At 43.6% G+C, this 15000-nt stretch overlaps 3 protein-coding genes across 5 annotated transcripts in view; 1 reads left to right on the plus strand and 2 right to left on the minus strand.

The window, feature by feature from the left end:
* Window positions 1-1440, plus strand: part of kcnq5b (potassium voltage-gated channel, KQT-like subfamily, member 5b) — a 149154-nt gene extending 147714 nt beyond the window's left edge. For both annotated transcript variants that reach the window (XM_076290005.1, XM_076290006.1), the window contains one exon: window positions 1-1440. This exon is cut by the window's left edge and continues 836 nt beyond it. In XM_076290005.1, coding sequence (XP_076146120.1) covers window positions 1-427 — 427 coding nt within the window. In that variant the 3' untranslated portion in view covers window positions 428-1440.
* A 999-nt stretch (window positions 1441-2439) lies between these two features.
* On the minus strand, window positions 2440-8896 carry eef1a1b (eukaryotic translation elongation factor 1 alpha 1b). Its single transcript, XM_076290002.1, has 8 exons — window positions 8820-8896; window positions 7792-7971; window positions 7404-7583; window positions 6784-7080; window positions 5858-6008; window positions 5039-5295; window positions 4198-4432; window positions 2440-3274 (listed from the first exon to the last, which is right to left on the minus strand). The coding sequence occupies exons 2-8, from the start codon at window positions 7933-7935 to the stop codon at window positions 3150-3152; spliced, it is 1389 nt and encodes a 462-aa protein (XP_076146117.1). The 5' UTR covers window positions 7936-7971; window positions 8820-8896; the 3' UTR covers window positions 2440-3149.
* Window positions 8897-10626: 1730 nt separating this feature from the next.
* LOC143130694 (ras and Rab interactor 2-like) overlaps window positions 10627-15000 on the minus strand; it is a 55126-nt gene continuing 50752 nt past the window's right edge. For both annotated transcript variants that reach the window (XM_076290004.1, XM_076290003.1), the window contains 2 exons: window positions 12763-12926; window positions 10627-12160 (listed from right to left, as the gene is read on the minus strand). In XM_076290004.1, coding sequence (XP_076146119.1) covers window positions 11747-12160; window positions 12763-12926 — 578 coding nt within the window. In that variant the 3' untranslated portion in view covers window positions 10627-11746. The remainder of the gene's footprint in view (window positions 12161-12762; window positions 12927-15000) is intronic.

Raw genomic sequence — 15000 nt, forward strand, 5'->3', positions numbered from 1 at the left:
AGGCCTGGGCAAGTCCCTGTCCGTGCAGGACCTCTTGGGGACGGGGACGGACGTGGACGGCCACCCCAGTCTGTCGTCGACCTCCTCCTCCTCGAGCAGCAATGACTCGAGCAGGGGCCTGGGGGAACCACTCTGCGGGAGGGGAGGTGGTGGTGGAGGAGGAGGAGGAGGAGGAGGAGGAGGAGGAGGAGGAGAAGGGTGGGGGGAGGCGGACCTCTTCATCAGCGATAAGGACCTGGAAGCCCCCGGGGGGGCGTTTGACTTCCTGTCCCCAGGGACAGAAGAGGCCACGTCCTTCTCCTCCGAGCTGCTTAGAACCAGCGCAACGGATCCCCGCGGCTCCAGCCACAGCCTGGCCAGAGGTCGTGGAGACGCTGGGCGCGGCAGCGAGGAGTCCCTCAGCATGCCCCACGTCCGGCTAAAATAAACACGCGAGACCGCTACGCGCAGGCCGGCCACATGCGAACACAAACCTTTGTTTTTATTCTACGTTTGTCTTTTTTTTTTTTTTTTTACAAAAAACAAGATTTTTGGGAGGCACAGGTTTTTTTTAAAAGACAAAAATAGAACAATGTGTTAGCCAAGTATTTTTTTTTTTCTTTTTCTGGTTTCACAAATGTTAAGTACTTTTTTGAAGAAAGGACAAGAGTTCCTCTACTCCTGATTCTACTGCATGAGTTTCTTTGTAAGAAATTATACATGTATTTGATGCACTCATAGGTAGAGGACGTGGGAGGGTTTCTTTTTTTTTTTTTTAAAGGATACAGTAAATGTCAATGTATCAGAGAACCTCATTTTGGACAAAACCATAAGCCATGACCTCAACACTGCATGCAGTCCGCATGGATCCTTTCAGCTAGAGCATGACATTCATACAAAAAAAAACTCAAAGCTCCCAAAGTCAACATACCACAATGCATCAGAGAGATATCACCTCTGCAGCTCTATCACTGCAGTCTACATGGATAGGGGCATCTTTATTTGCACGTTAACTGTATTTTATGTAAGAAAGGTCACGTTACATTATACTTACAAGTGCCGGACACGATGAGAGAGACATCTCTGCTAAATACTGTATTGTATAGTTTTGATAACCAAACTAAGTATTTAGACGATGAAGACATTTTAGCAACTTCAGGGGTGTCAGCTTCTGCACCTGGGTATGTCCTGTCTTTTCAATGTCAACTGAATGTTGTTCCCACATAACCGAAACATATAACTCCCTTTTTAAACCATATGTCACTCAAAACACATACGGATGTAGTTTAACAAATCTAGTGATGGTAGTTAAGTTAAATGCTGCTTGTTACTAATGAACTTGAAAAAAAAAAACGAAACTCTAAAAAGACTGAGATCTTTCTATGAGGGAGAAATTATAACCTAAGATGACATCCTTATGTTTGATTCAAATGCAGTTGCAGAACCGACAACTAGAGAACACTGTTGAGTAAAACCCAGAGAGTGGTGTGGTCTAGTTGGCACAACATGGGATTTCAAAATGGCAGAGTTTGACTGGTTGCTGCACAACCCATCCCTCCCTGATTGTTTTGAAGGTATAAAAAGATAACTATGTTTAGCTAGGTAGATAGATAAAAGAATCCAGCCAGTTTATCAGACCTTATTTAGACTAATTACAAAATATATAACTGTACTGCATATTTTTATTGTCACTAGAAGTTACTATTCTTTATGATTTATTTTATTCCTCTCGACTGAGTACATCCTGTATCAAGCCCGCACATTTCCCTCTTATTCTGACGATAAAGGTACGATTTAAATACCACACAATCACAATGAAACTATGAACCGTACAATGGCACGTCAACGCAAACCATGAGTTGGACTGGACATCCACGGCTGGTGGCAACTGCACTGTGTAAACTTCCGAGTACAAGTTGAGGCATGCAAATATGCACATAATATTGTACGCACAGAAATGGTGCCTTTCTTTCAGCCTCAGCATCAACCTTCCTCAGCTGAAAATGGGACGATCTCACACACAGACAATCTCACAATGCACCCATCTTTAGCCAACAGCGTTTGATAGCTGTTTCAGGATGTATAATAACACCTTTCTTCCCTATCCAGGATTAAGCCACGGCAAGCAAACGGGCCTTTAAAATGTTTCCTTTTGCTATCACCACCATGATTTTTTTTTTGTTGCCAATGTGTTCAAGTCCCAAGTTTCTTTAGCGATATACAGCCTGTTACAATACAGAGATGCAAATGAACTCTTCTCATACTGAAAAGAATAACACATTTAAAAAGTGTAAAAATAAAATAAAAAAAAATAGTCTGCCTCCGTGTCTGTGTTACTTTTATTGAGTCCCTTTGTGTGTTGTAATTATTTGATCATATCCAGACTTTAGCATGTAGCTAACCTTTTAGTTAGGCGGAGCCAGGCTGAGTTAGTCAAGGAACAATGAGAAGTACAGCGTGTGAGATTATCAGATCTTTAATAGAATGGTTAGGTCATTAATCTACAGGAGAACTGCAGGGCACAAAGAACCATATCCATTTAAAGTACACGAGTGCTAGTGCAAAAGACTCAAGAGTGGAAGGTGCTACGTCAGATTGAGCTAAGCTTTGTTTGTTCCAGTATTTTCTCTCTCTTTTAAAGTGCACAAAGAGCATGCATTCAGCTTAAACAGTAAAAGCTTTTAACATTCAATGGGATAAAACCCAAAAAAGACCAGATTCAAGTCAGCAAGTCATGTTCAAACTATGACTACTTAACGTCTATTAAAATAAGTGCTATCGGGGATATAGTGGGTCACGATTGAACAGTGGTCGACCCCAGAAAGAGGACAACGTTGACCACCCGACCTCGTCACAGACTACATATAGCTTATATACTCTTGAACAATAAACGCATGAAGAACTGGAAACAATGTTACACAAACAACACTACGAGACTAAACTACCCAAACATTGAAACAAGTGTGTCGCCTAAAGGTGGTCATTGTCCGAGCAGTTAACATTTTGGTCAAGTTAAGGTGTGAGTAATGTGGGTTTCTTTTTTTCCTTCTTCTACTCTTGCGATGCATTGTGGGAATTAACCAGCCTTTATGGATGAGGGGAGGAGCCAGCTGGGCGTTGTCGTTCCTGTTACCGCTGGTGACGCAGGGCGGGGCGGCGACACACAACGTTCATTTATTCTTCTGGGCCTTCTGGGCGGACTTGGTGACTTTGCCGGTGGTCGCGGCTTTCTTCTCCACAGCCTTGATGACCCCGACTGCCACAGTCTGGCGCATGTCACGCACCGCAAAGCGCCCTGGGGAATGAAAGGGACGATGTCAGAATCAGTTTTATTTGCCAAGTATACTTACAGTACATACACAAGGAATCTGACTTCCATAGGTGTTAACTCTCTCTATACATTCAACAAATAGAAATGTAGTGGTTTACATTCAGTAGACAAATAGTAATATAGACACATACTGTACAATAGAGACAACAATGTACATATAGGCACATATCAACATAATATACATATTATGTATGTAATGTAATTATGTTATTATTATTAGAAACCTCAGGGACACCTTAGTAATGGGGACCTACATGATGATCTTATAACACATTCATAAGCACTGAATAAACTAAATCAATGGGCTACCGCCGGGCTACACCAGGCGTGCAACTCAAACGTTCCGTTGGCAGAGCGCAAATATAGTTCTTAGAAGACTAATTCCAATTTACACGCTGCTATCGTGATTATATTGAACGCAATTGTTGCTGTATACTCTGTGAACAGAATGTTTAATTTACAATGCCTGGTGCAGCCTATCTGTAAGAATTAACAAGGTCTATCTGGCATATTCTCAAAGTTAAGTACGGTCATCGTCAGCACTCCATCCAGCTTCTATTACTTACACCCAGAGGTTATCGACAATCTTACAAATATCCAGATTTTGAGTTTCATTGATATTCAAAATGCATTGAAACGCAAACCGTCAGTAGTCCCCAACTGAGGCCATGTCAAAACTGTAATGTGGACTCAAACCAGTCAAGTAATCTTGTAGCTTTGGCTGTTGCATACTATCAGTGTATTGATCTTGTTTAGAGTTGTTGACATGGCTTAACTATAAGCAGTAAGATTACTTTACTGAGTTACAGTGAACGTGTTTGAAGAGACTCTTTTTCCATATGAGTTAACTTCCTCTTTAAACCAGGAGCTCACGCCAAATAACTTACCCAGAGGAGGATACTCGGAGAAGCTCTCCACACACATGGGCTTGCCGGGGATCATGTCCACGATGGCGGCGTCCCCAGACTTCAGGTTCTTGGGGTTGTCCTCCAGCTTTTTGCCTGAGCGGCGGTCAATCTTCTCCTTGAGCTCCGCGAACTTGCAGGCGATGTGGGCAGTGTGACAATCCAGGACGGGAGCGTAACCAGCGCTGATCTGACCGGGGTGGTTCAAGATGATCACCTGGATTTGTAGAAACACGCAAATGGGTCAGGGCTCACCTGGGACCTAATGTTTGTGTGGACTTTAGAAGTTTAGAAGGACTTTAGACGTTTTTTTAGAAGTTTTTTTCACAACATGACTCTGAGAGTCTGTCAAAAACTATGTTAAAGTAATTAAGGGCGTTTTTCACAACTGGCTTGTTTGGGAACAGTTGAATTGGAATATGTGTAACACAGCAAGTTTCAGGAAACAAAACAAACAGACAGACGCCAACTAGAGTCGAGGTGTCTGCAGCCCATTTCCAATAGAACTCTGAAGTGGTGTCTGGAACATATACAGTTTGAGTCGGTACGTCTTCTGTTGTATTTTAGGGAAGCTGTGACTGACTGTTCTTCACGAAAAACAATATAACTTAAAAGGTTTACAAAAGCCTTTGAAAGGTACTTACCGTATTTTCCGGACTATAAGTCGCACCAGTCAAAAAATATCTCATGAAGAGGAAAAAACCATATATATAAATATATACAGTATATGTTGCACCTGAGTCGCAGGACCAGCCAAACTATGAAAAAAAGTGTGACTTATAGTCCGGAAAATACGGTAAGTCATTCTAAAGGTGTTGCTCACCTGGGCAGTGAAGCTGGCGGCCTCTTGTGGAGGGTCGTTCTTGCTGTCCCCGGCCACGTTGCCGCGGCGGATGTCCTTGACCGACACGTTCTTGACGTTGAAGCCCACGTTGTCCCCGGGCAGGGCCTCGGACAGGGCCTCATGGTGCATCTCCACCGACTTTACCTCGGTGGTCACGTTCACAGGGGCAAAGGTCACCACCATGCCAGGCTTCAGGACGCCAGTCTCCACACGACCCACAGGGACGGTGCCAATGCCTGAGGAACAAACGGGAAGAGCAAGTCGGTCCAAGCACTAACACAGCAAGACATTTTTGGCTACTTTCCTTAGACAAACAAGATAGGCTTCTGCTATTCATACTAGAGTACATTACATACTGGATATAATCTATTACAAAGCCATGTATGTGACTCCTCACTGAGAAACAAATTGAGAATATTCACATTGTCAGTGAAGTTTTTTTTGCAAATAAACAGCAACTCATTGCACAGCTGTTATGGACCCCCTCCCCCCTTGTCTTTCAAAACTTTCACTCTCAAAAATTTGCTTTTTTAGACAGTATAGGCTACAGTATAATTTCTTTCACTTTTGTCCTAGAGTTAAAAATAATATGACAGCTGCTCAGGGAGACATCAAAACCATCTCCCGCTACATATCTTAAAAGAGAACGAACAGAAAACACACACAAGCCACAGCTTAATCCTTGCGCCTCTGCTGTGAACTAAGAATAGCCACCACAGACGCCCGTCTGCAGACGGAACCTCAACGAGCTGCCACTCATCCGCTCCCGTCCCGTTGCTCCCCCCACCCCCACCCTACCTCCGATCTTGTAGACGTCCTGCAGAGGCAGGCGGAGGGCTTTGTCGGTGGGCCGTGACGGGGGCTGGATGCCGTCCAAGGCCTCCAGGAGAGTGGTCCCGGAGGCGTTGCCGTCCTTGCGCGTGATCTTCCAGCCCTTAAACCAGGTCATCTGCAGGAGGGGAACGAAACGAGACCGGACAGGGATACCTGCTGTCAGCGCTTAATGCGGGATTAATCCCACGCACACATGGTGGCTAATTCATTCAGTTAGGGGATATGCTTGCTTAGGGGGACTGTTAGGCCTGGTGTACTACTAGCATAATGGCACTGACTAAGGTAGAAGTGACAGTGTTTCCCAGAGAATTGAATTCCATTTCTGGTTGGTTTGCAGAATTAACTTGAATGCAACAGTTTTTAACAAATTAGCACAGCTGGTTATGATGCTAACCAGATTTAAGCACAATTTAGTACAACCTGGAAAATCATTGTGTGGTGGTCAATGTTGATATTGTGGTGGGCCGCCACAAATAAGTCAATGTATGGGAAACACTGAGTGACAACAAAAGTGCTGATATATAAGTTTTTAGCAATGTTGTCTGGCAATTATATGATCGATTCCAAACGTTTGCCCAATAATACCCACTAAATTCTTAAACTTAATGTTACTTAATTTCAAACTTAATGTTTCAGTCCTAATAATAGTTTATACTTAATATCCTGTCCAAAAAGGGTAGCTGTTTATAAGTCTAAATAACACTAGGTACCTACGGTTCATAGTCATTGATGTGTAGTCATCAAGAATAATAATCAATTTGTCGATAAACTTTTAGGCACCAACATTGATTGGTTGTGAAAAGATCAGACCAGCGTGCTCATTGGACAACTAGTGACCAGGTTTAATTCTCATTGGTAGTGATAGTGAGGTGTTGTGATGGAGTACTCACGTTGGGGCTGGGCTCCAGCATGTTGTCGCCGTTCCAGCCAGAGATGGGCACGAAGGCCACCGTGTCCGGGTTGTAGCCGATCTTCTTGATGTAGGTGCTGACCTCCTTAACGATCTCCTCGTAGCGCTTCTGGCTGTAGTTGGGCTCGGTGGAGTCCATCTTGTTGATGCCCACGATGAGCTGCTTGACGCCCAGTGTGTAGGCCAGCAGAGCGTGCTCGCGGGTCTGACCGTTCTTGGAGATGCCGGCCTCGAACTCGCCCACGCCGGCGGCCACAATCAACACGGCACAGTCCGCCTGCATGCAGGATGGAGAACACGAGAACGTGCCCACATTATACAAGTATATTATTTTCAATCCACTCACTAGCATACTTTTTTAATTTGCTCAACTGATTTAGTTGTTATGCATATGCATAATCTATTGTGTAAATATTTTCTCTAATCATGTATGTCCATATTCTATAGCCAAGGTCTGCTCAGTTTATGTGCTTCAGACTATTGCATAATAAACCATACTTAGTAGGCTACATTCACATCATAACCTAAACAGTCCATACAGAAATATATGGGGGGTTTTTTCTCCATTATGATCTGTAGCGCTATTAATGGCCATCAGACCTGAGAAGTGCCAGTGATCATGTTCTTGATGAAGTCCCTGTGCCCGGGCGCATCGATGATGGTGACGTAGTATTTGCTAGTCTCAAATTTCCAAAGGGAGATGTCAATAGTGATGCCACGCTCCCTCTCCGCTTTTAACTTATCCAGGACCCACGCATACTTAAATGAGCCTTTCCCCATCTTGAAAGAGACAGAAAAAACACATGTTTACATACTTACCAGAGGATAGACCTACCAAAAACAATAATGAAAAGTCCTATGCTATTTTGCGACACAAAAACCTCATATCACTGTAAAAGATCAGTGTAAAACATGTCGTGAAAGGTGAATATTATTGCAGGTAAAGACATTTCTGTCGGCTGATACGAAATACATCCCCATAGCCTACCTCGGCGGCCTCCTTCTCAAATTTCTCGATGGTCCGCTTGTCGATGCCTCCGCATTTGTAGATGAGATGACCGGTGGTAGTAGACTTGCCCGAGTCCACATGGCCAATGACTACAATGTTAATGTGAAGCTTTTCCTTACCCATGTTTAGTTGCTAGGACTCACACTGCTGCTATCGGATCTAAACAAGGAACAAAATATGAATTATTAATGTCAGCCATTTCTAATGAATGAGCCAATTGTCCGAGGTTACAACCAGTTAGTGCATGCAAATTTAATGTAGCCTAGGTTACAGGCAGTGGCAATTTGAATGAGGCGGCATTTAAAACATAAGCTAGGCTACTGCACGTCCTTGAGGGTGTCAAGAGAATTAGGCCTAAGTCATGGACATCAATAAAAAAATAGAAGAACCTGCGAATATTCTGCTATACAATGACCCACCATAATAAAGAATAGTCTAATGGCTATTAATTCGCTATTCCATTAACGAATTAACGAAGAAGTTTTGTGCACAAAGACACTGATTGCAGTAGGCTTGTCTAATTCGGTTACTTGGCACTTTATGCAAATCTAATCGCAATAGGGCTACATAGATATATGCCGGCGCATGAACGTATAACGCTATTTGGCAAGTAGCCAGTAGCCTAGTGTCTGGTTAACAGAGCAAACGATGCCTTCCCATTATTTCATCAATGGACCACAGGCCTCGCATCGATAGCTCGCATTCTGGGTTACAACTTGGCTATCCGCATTGCCATAATACATTTGATGGCCCGAAAACGCGCCATTATGAGACAGAGAACACGCACGGGGAATTAAAATTTCCGACCGACTGCAAATCCCTTCGGCCGCCGCGCCATGTTTCTGTCAACCGTATCCAAATGTTGCGCAGCAATGTCACGAAACTGCCCACCATTTGAGCGCAATTAATTGGTGCTAATTGATATGACTCGTGTAAAAACAAACCGTTTCGTTGATAATATGCGTTAAAGCTTGGTCTGGAGGTCACGATTCGTTTCTATATCCCACCTTGGACAAAGTCCCTGCAGGTCGGTCGGCCGGTGGAGGCGGTCTGTTTCCCAGGGACGCTGCTTCGTTGTCTCAGCTACTGTAGCGAAGGTGCAGTTGTCGTCACCGAAGAGCTGTGAACCTCTCTCATCGCCACACAGAAAAAGGGAACTGCTATTCATGTTACATCCAGCAGATGGCAGCCTAGAGTTTGTAATCACCGTATAATCGCCGTCTGTCGACACTCCAAAGAAATGTGATGCTTATGGAAAATGGGAAAATGAGAATGATGCCTTCATTGGTCTGTGTGTAATATCCATTCATATTCAGATATATTTAATTTAATTTAATTTCATTATAAAATGATACGATGTACATCTTCATCTTAATAAGAATTAACCAGATTGTTTCCTGTATTCTTTTCTACAGTAGGCCTAGGCTAGTGTCCGAGTACGATAAGAAAAGTTACCATCATTTCAAATGAAAAAAGGAAGCTGTCCTGAATCCTGATATCCAGTTTCATTTCAGTTTATTTTGGAAATAACAGAGGAAGTGAAATGTCTCCATATTGAGGAGGCTAGTCAAATACAGAATGTGTTACAGTACAGTAATACAGTACTTTTCTAAATAAGTTCAATACATTTTGTAAAATTGAATTCTTTGCAGACCGAATTCCTGATGAATTGTAGGATTACAAAACATTATCAGTCTTCACATGATATGGGCCTCCTTTAGGTATAGGCTAGTCTAAAACATTTTTTCTTTTAAGGTGTAATAAGCATTATGTAAAATAGCTTGGGGGTGGGTCTGCACACACACTCTCTCTCTCTCACACACACACACACACACACACACACACACAGGAATCGGTTTATGTGCACTTTACCCAACTCTTTATTTCATCCCTTTTCAAACACCACAGCTTGGTCAACACACACAAACACCTCACAACCAGCTTGTCCACTACTGTCCTGCAGTGATAGGCTACATTGCTACGACACTAATTTATTAAACAAAATTATGTCAGTTTTACTCAGTTGCTTTAGTGCATTTCTCAGAATTAAAATTCTCAATACTGTACGTGTTCAACCTCCATATAATCTAGTTTTACTATGCTATGGCACTGACATATTCATTGATATTTGTTTATGTTATGCAAGTTATGCACTTTTGTATATAATCCACTGTGTAGTGCAGTTTGTACAATTTGTTGCGATAATACACTCACTGTCGAGCAAACATTAATGATGATTCAAGAACTGCACCAAAGCAACTGATAGAAACTGTAACAAGCCCCATTATAGCCTCTGGTGTATGCCACAGTCCTAAAGGCACTTTTGCTTTGATGGCATTTTTTCTGAAGAGTGCAATAACAGATCAAGTCCACTAGGTGTCACACTCTCTTTGCATTCAATTGGCAGATATGCATTTTAAAGGCATAATCCAAGACTTAAGAATTCTGGTGAAATATTGTCAGTATTTGAGTTCAACATAGTCAAATTCCACAACTTCCCTGCTCCGCACTCCTGAACCAACATGTTGAGTGGCCGTCTTTGGTCACACTCACTGTACACGCACACACACCATGGTGGACTACTACACTTGGTTCATAATGATGCCAAGTGATTGCATCACAGGTATGACTCTTCGGAACACACACTTCAGAACATAAAGTATGTTCATATTCCAACCACAACAGCGTGGCTACCTCATGGAATGACCATCACTCGCTTCTTTTCATGACTTGGATTTGTGAATATAACACTTGCATTTGTGTAATTCATGAAACAATAATTAAAAGTACAAAGTATAGCATATGTCTGCAGAATCAACGGTTAGCATATTATTTATTTTACTGGCATCAAGGTAAGTGACAGAACTGCTAGCAACTGGGACAAGAATGTGTACAGTACAGCGAATAGACATGGCTACAATAGTCATCCACAGTTAACCAGCAACCGGGACTGAAAATTTAAAATATATTCTATGAAATAATCTCTCTATAATAATAACAAATAACAATAAAATTATCTGTATCTTTATGTACAATGTACGAGATGGACTCAAAATGCAGGTTATTAATAGGGTACTTTCTTACAACCTCAGGCACATACATTGGTGTTTATGGACAAGAAAAGGCAACAGTGAAATCACATAAAACTACATACACAGAGGTGCTGTACAGGAAACTATGGCTACCCAAGGAGGACAAACCTGTGGTCGGTATGTGAGCACCACTGTACAAATTCCAGTTCAGAAAAAGTTGAGACATTCAGTCACTCCATGGCAGAAGTATAATAATTAAAAGGCACAGATTAAAAGCCATCAGTCCTTGGCTTGAAAGTTAGATGACGTCTTCTGATTAAGTTTGCACGCACACACAAGTCATTCTTTTGCACTCCACCCTCTCTTACCAAATATCTGCCAAATCCCAGAGCAAACTTGGCTGTATAGCATAGAATCAGATCCAGACTGGCGGTGAACTCTGGGAAATGTAGGATTTCATTCCTTCCCTCAGGTCATAAAAATAGCCACGCAACTCTGCAGTTGTGAATAGCCCTGATATGTCTACAGGGATACATCAATGCAGATGGATGATCAAATATCACTTGAGCATGTCTTGAGATCAGAGGATATCTGTGCCACCACATCAGTCTCAGAACCAAACAGCACTCAAGTTGGGAAGGCAATTACTGACACTGACTGCTGCTGGTCATGGTGTACAGAATCAGGTCCAGGCTTCAAGTGCATTCTGGGAAATGTAGGATATTTCTAACCCCTCTTCAGGTCAGGAACATTAGGCACTGAAACAGTGAATGACCCTGCAGGAACACATCATTGTAATCACATGGCATGATCAAATATCACCTGACCATAAGACAAGAGGTCCTGTCTCTCTTGACAACGTCAACGAATCCGCAACTGGAAAAATTCACTCAAGGTCTCTCTCAACTAGAGTTGGGAAGGCCATTACTGATACAGTGACCACTGGTGCTGCTGCTGGTGCTGCTGCTGGTGCTGGTGGTGGTGGTAGTGGTGGTGTTGTCGGCTGGCAGGCTGTGGTTCTGGTCGTGGCTTTGCCCGAGCCCGAGGGTGGACATCCTGCGGTACACAAAGTGGTAGTCCTGTACCTGCGGGCGGCTGTGCAGCTCGGCCTTGATCCTCTGCGGGTGGGTGTCAGGCGCCAGCTGCTGGCTAGCGCCGTCCGTGAGCAGGAACAGGGCGTGGCTCTCGGGGTCGGCCACGCGGAACTTGAGCGCGCAGAGCTGGCACACCTCCTCGGTGGTGACGTACGGGCGCACCTGCAGCGTCTTGGAGGTGCAGCCACTGCCCACCTCCTGCAGCGCCACCCGCAGGTAGTTCTGGAGAACACAATCACACACGTCAGCTTTATTGCAGCCACACACAACACATACCACAGGTTCATGTGCACATACCACAGGTTCATGTGCAGAGCGTAGACTCATCATATCTACATTTGGAAGGAAGCACATCTAAATACACAGTATGCTTTAAAATATACAGTACTTAAATATACCGTACATTTACATTTACAAGTAAGTCTGTTTAAATATTATGCATCATAGCTTCTACATGCAGTACATTCACATTAAGAACATAACATGTAGTGACTACTTGTTTTTTTTATGTATCTTTTAGTTCTTTTGTTGATCTTTAGTTTTGCACTATGTTACAATAAACTGCACACTAAATCGGACAATCTGCAGCATTTAAATGAGTCCACAAATGGAACACATGACATGTGGGTGTGCATGTCTGACTGTCTAGTAGCTGTTTGCAATTTACAGTGTTATGTGTGTGTCTGTGTGTGTGTGTGTGTGTGTGTGTGTGTGTGTGTGTGTGTCTGTGTCTGTCTGTGTGTGTGTGTGTGTGTGTATGTGTCTGTGTGTGTGTGTGTGTGTGTGTGTGTGTGTGTGAGAGTCTCGTGCGGCGGAGGCTCTACCTGGAAGTCCTCCAGGGTGGGGATGGAGCGCTGGGTGGTGCGTCGGCGGTGCCACTGGTGCAGTGTGTTCTGGGCCTTGGAGCTGAGGACGCGCGCCGCCTGCTCCTCCTGGAGGTTCTTGATGAGCTCCATGGCACTGTACGCACTGGTCAGGTAGTACCCACCTGGGACACACACACACACACACAAACACACACACACACACACACACACACACACACACACACACACACACACAGAGAGAGAGAGAGAGATGCGTGTATCAGAATCATATCCATCGCGTATTAGAGCGCAGATGCAGTCATATGTGCATGTGTCAGATTCATTAAAGTGTTTTGGGCCGTGCACATGTACAGGTGAGAGAAATCACACGGTCAGTGTGGGAGCCAGCCAGGCCAGGTGTGTAACCAAAAGAAGAGTGCAAACATGAAGGGCAAGGGAGAGAAAAAAAAATCTCAAATAAGTATCCACTACTACATGTGCATGCGGAGGGGACAGAGATCATGGCCAGAAACTCACATCGGCAATAGACAGGGTCAAAGGTCAAAAGTCAATCGACAGGGTCAAAGGTCAACAAAATGCAGAACAAATACAGATAGAGGAGCACAGAAAAAGCTGCAATGGGCTAAATCAGGGATAAACAGGCTATGGTCAGATAGCTTAAACAACAGGACAGAAGTTTGAAACAAGGCCTGACTATCTCACAGAAAGGGTGTGGCAACGGCCTGTACTAATGAGCCTATGAGGTTGTTGTTAATAGTTCATTGTGGAGTGATGAGGGCGGAGGCCAGGACATTATGCTATTTTGGTATTGTCACAGATCCTGAAGATTTGTTTTTGATGTTTTCCAGATTTTTTTCCACATGGGAGAAGCCACTGCGTGCAGGCTAGGTGCTAGTTTGGGTCTCCAACCAGTGCTACATCCGTTTATGAACTATAGGGCGCGCACACACACACACACACACACACACACACACACACACACAGGGGACCTAGTGCCAAAAGTAACCTGGGACAATAACCCACTTTGGTGCCCAGAAAAGCAAATAACCTCTTACACCCCCTGAATGCTTTCCAATCTATTTATGCCTCAATGCCTTCCCTTGGAACAACCCGAACAGACATTACCCCTGAGGCTACCTCATGTAAGCAACTGATCTGAGGTCAACTTTATAACTGAGCATCGGACTCTCTGTTCTAATGTGTAATATCTGCTAATCCCAGTGGTCATTATGTGGGAATTAAACACATATACTGTACTGTATATCTCTATAAACATATAGAAGTCTATATCTGTCTACCAAGTATATAGTCTTTATAAATAGTGTATTGAAGTGGAAATGTACTACTTAAAGTGTTCCTGTGTTAGGTTTGCTTGAGAGGTACGGTGAATTGAATGATGAGTCATGTTGCTGCAGGTTCTCGATGGAAAATATGCAGGATTCCTCATGTCATCACTCTTACATCACCGCCTCGACTTGAGGCAAACATACTGCACGATGCACATATGCAATGACAGCACAGAGCAGAGTCAGCAGCACTGCAGAGAGAAAATCATGGAACATACTCCCTTGTATGAATGAGTTGAAAAAGATCTGATCTCTATTCGTTTCTCATTTAAATCCCTATTCAAGTGTGTCACACTTAAACACATTGTCTCCAGACACTGTTTTCCGACTACAATGTTCTTACATTTTGGAGTAACGGACCCTGTATTCAAGTTTGGTTTCAATTAATTTGCAGCAGCACATATCGAATTAGACAAAGTGTAGTGTGTTACTAAAAGTCATTACGTGCAGGTACTTATAGGGCCTGGGCTTGTACATCAGTGAGAGCTGTAGTTTCTCTCTATACGGGTGAGAACAGGACACTTCCTCAAAGGAGGAACCCTGTGTCCGGATAACAGACCCCCCCCCCCCCCACACAAACACACACACACACACACACCCTGCCCGTACAACAACCCCCCCACACACACACACACACACACACACACACACACACACACCATTCAACTGGAACAATAACCCGCTGTCCACCAAAAACGCCCCACTTCCCTGCTGTCCCTCTGATCACTGTCCAGCGTATTCCTGTCAGGTTCCCTCTCCCTGATTGTGACTTATGTAACACTTGGACTCTGAACTGACCACCGAAGACAATGCTTCACACGTCTCTGTCCAGTCATTGTCTTTGAAGTCAGATCAGTCAGTGTACAGTGTAACAGATTAGACTGTTAGC

This window comes from Alosa pseudoharengus, unplaced genomic scaffold (assembly GCF_046254945.1).
Source record: "Alosa pseudoharengus isolate Yale_2024_CS ecotype anadromous, Long Island Sound unplaced genomic scaffold, YU_APseudo_1.1 YU_APseudo_1.1_scf_1, whole genome shotgun sequence".
Classification (NCBI taxonomy): Eukaryota; Metazoa; Chordata; class Actinopteri; order Clupeiformes; family Clupeidae; genus Alosa; species Alosa pseudoharengus.

Coding starts and splice junctions, on each gene's coding strand:
- eef1a1b (XM_076290002.1), bottom strand. CDS start 7,935: ATGGGTAAGGAAAAGCTTCACATTAACATTGTAGTCATTGGCCATGTG. Junction 6,009..6,783: donor TGCTGGAGCCCAGCCCCAAC/GTGAGTACTCCA, acceptor CCCCTCCTGCAG/ATGACCTGGTTTAAGGGCTG. Junction 4,433..5,038: donor CCGCCAGCTTCACTGCCCAG/GTGAGCAACACC, acceptor CTACAAATCCAG/GTGATCATCTTGAACCACCC.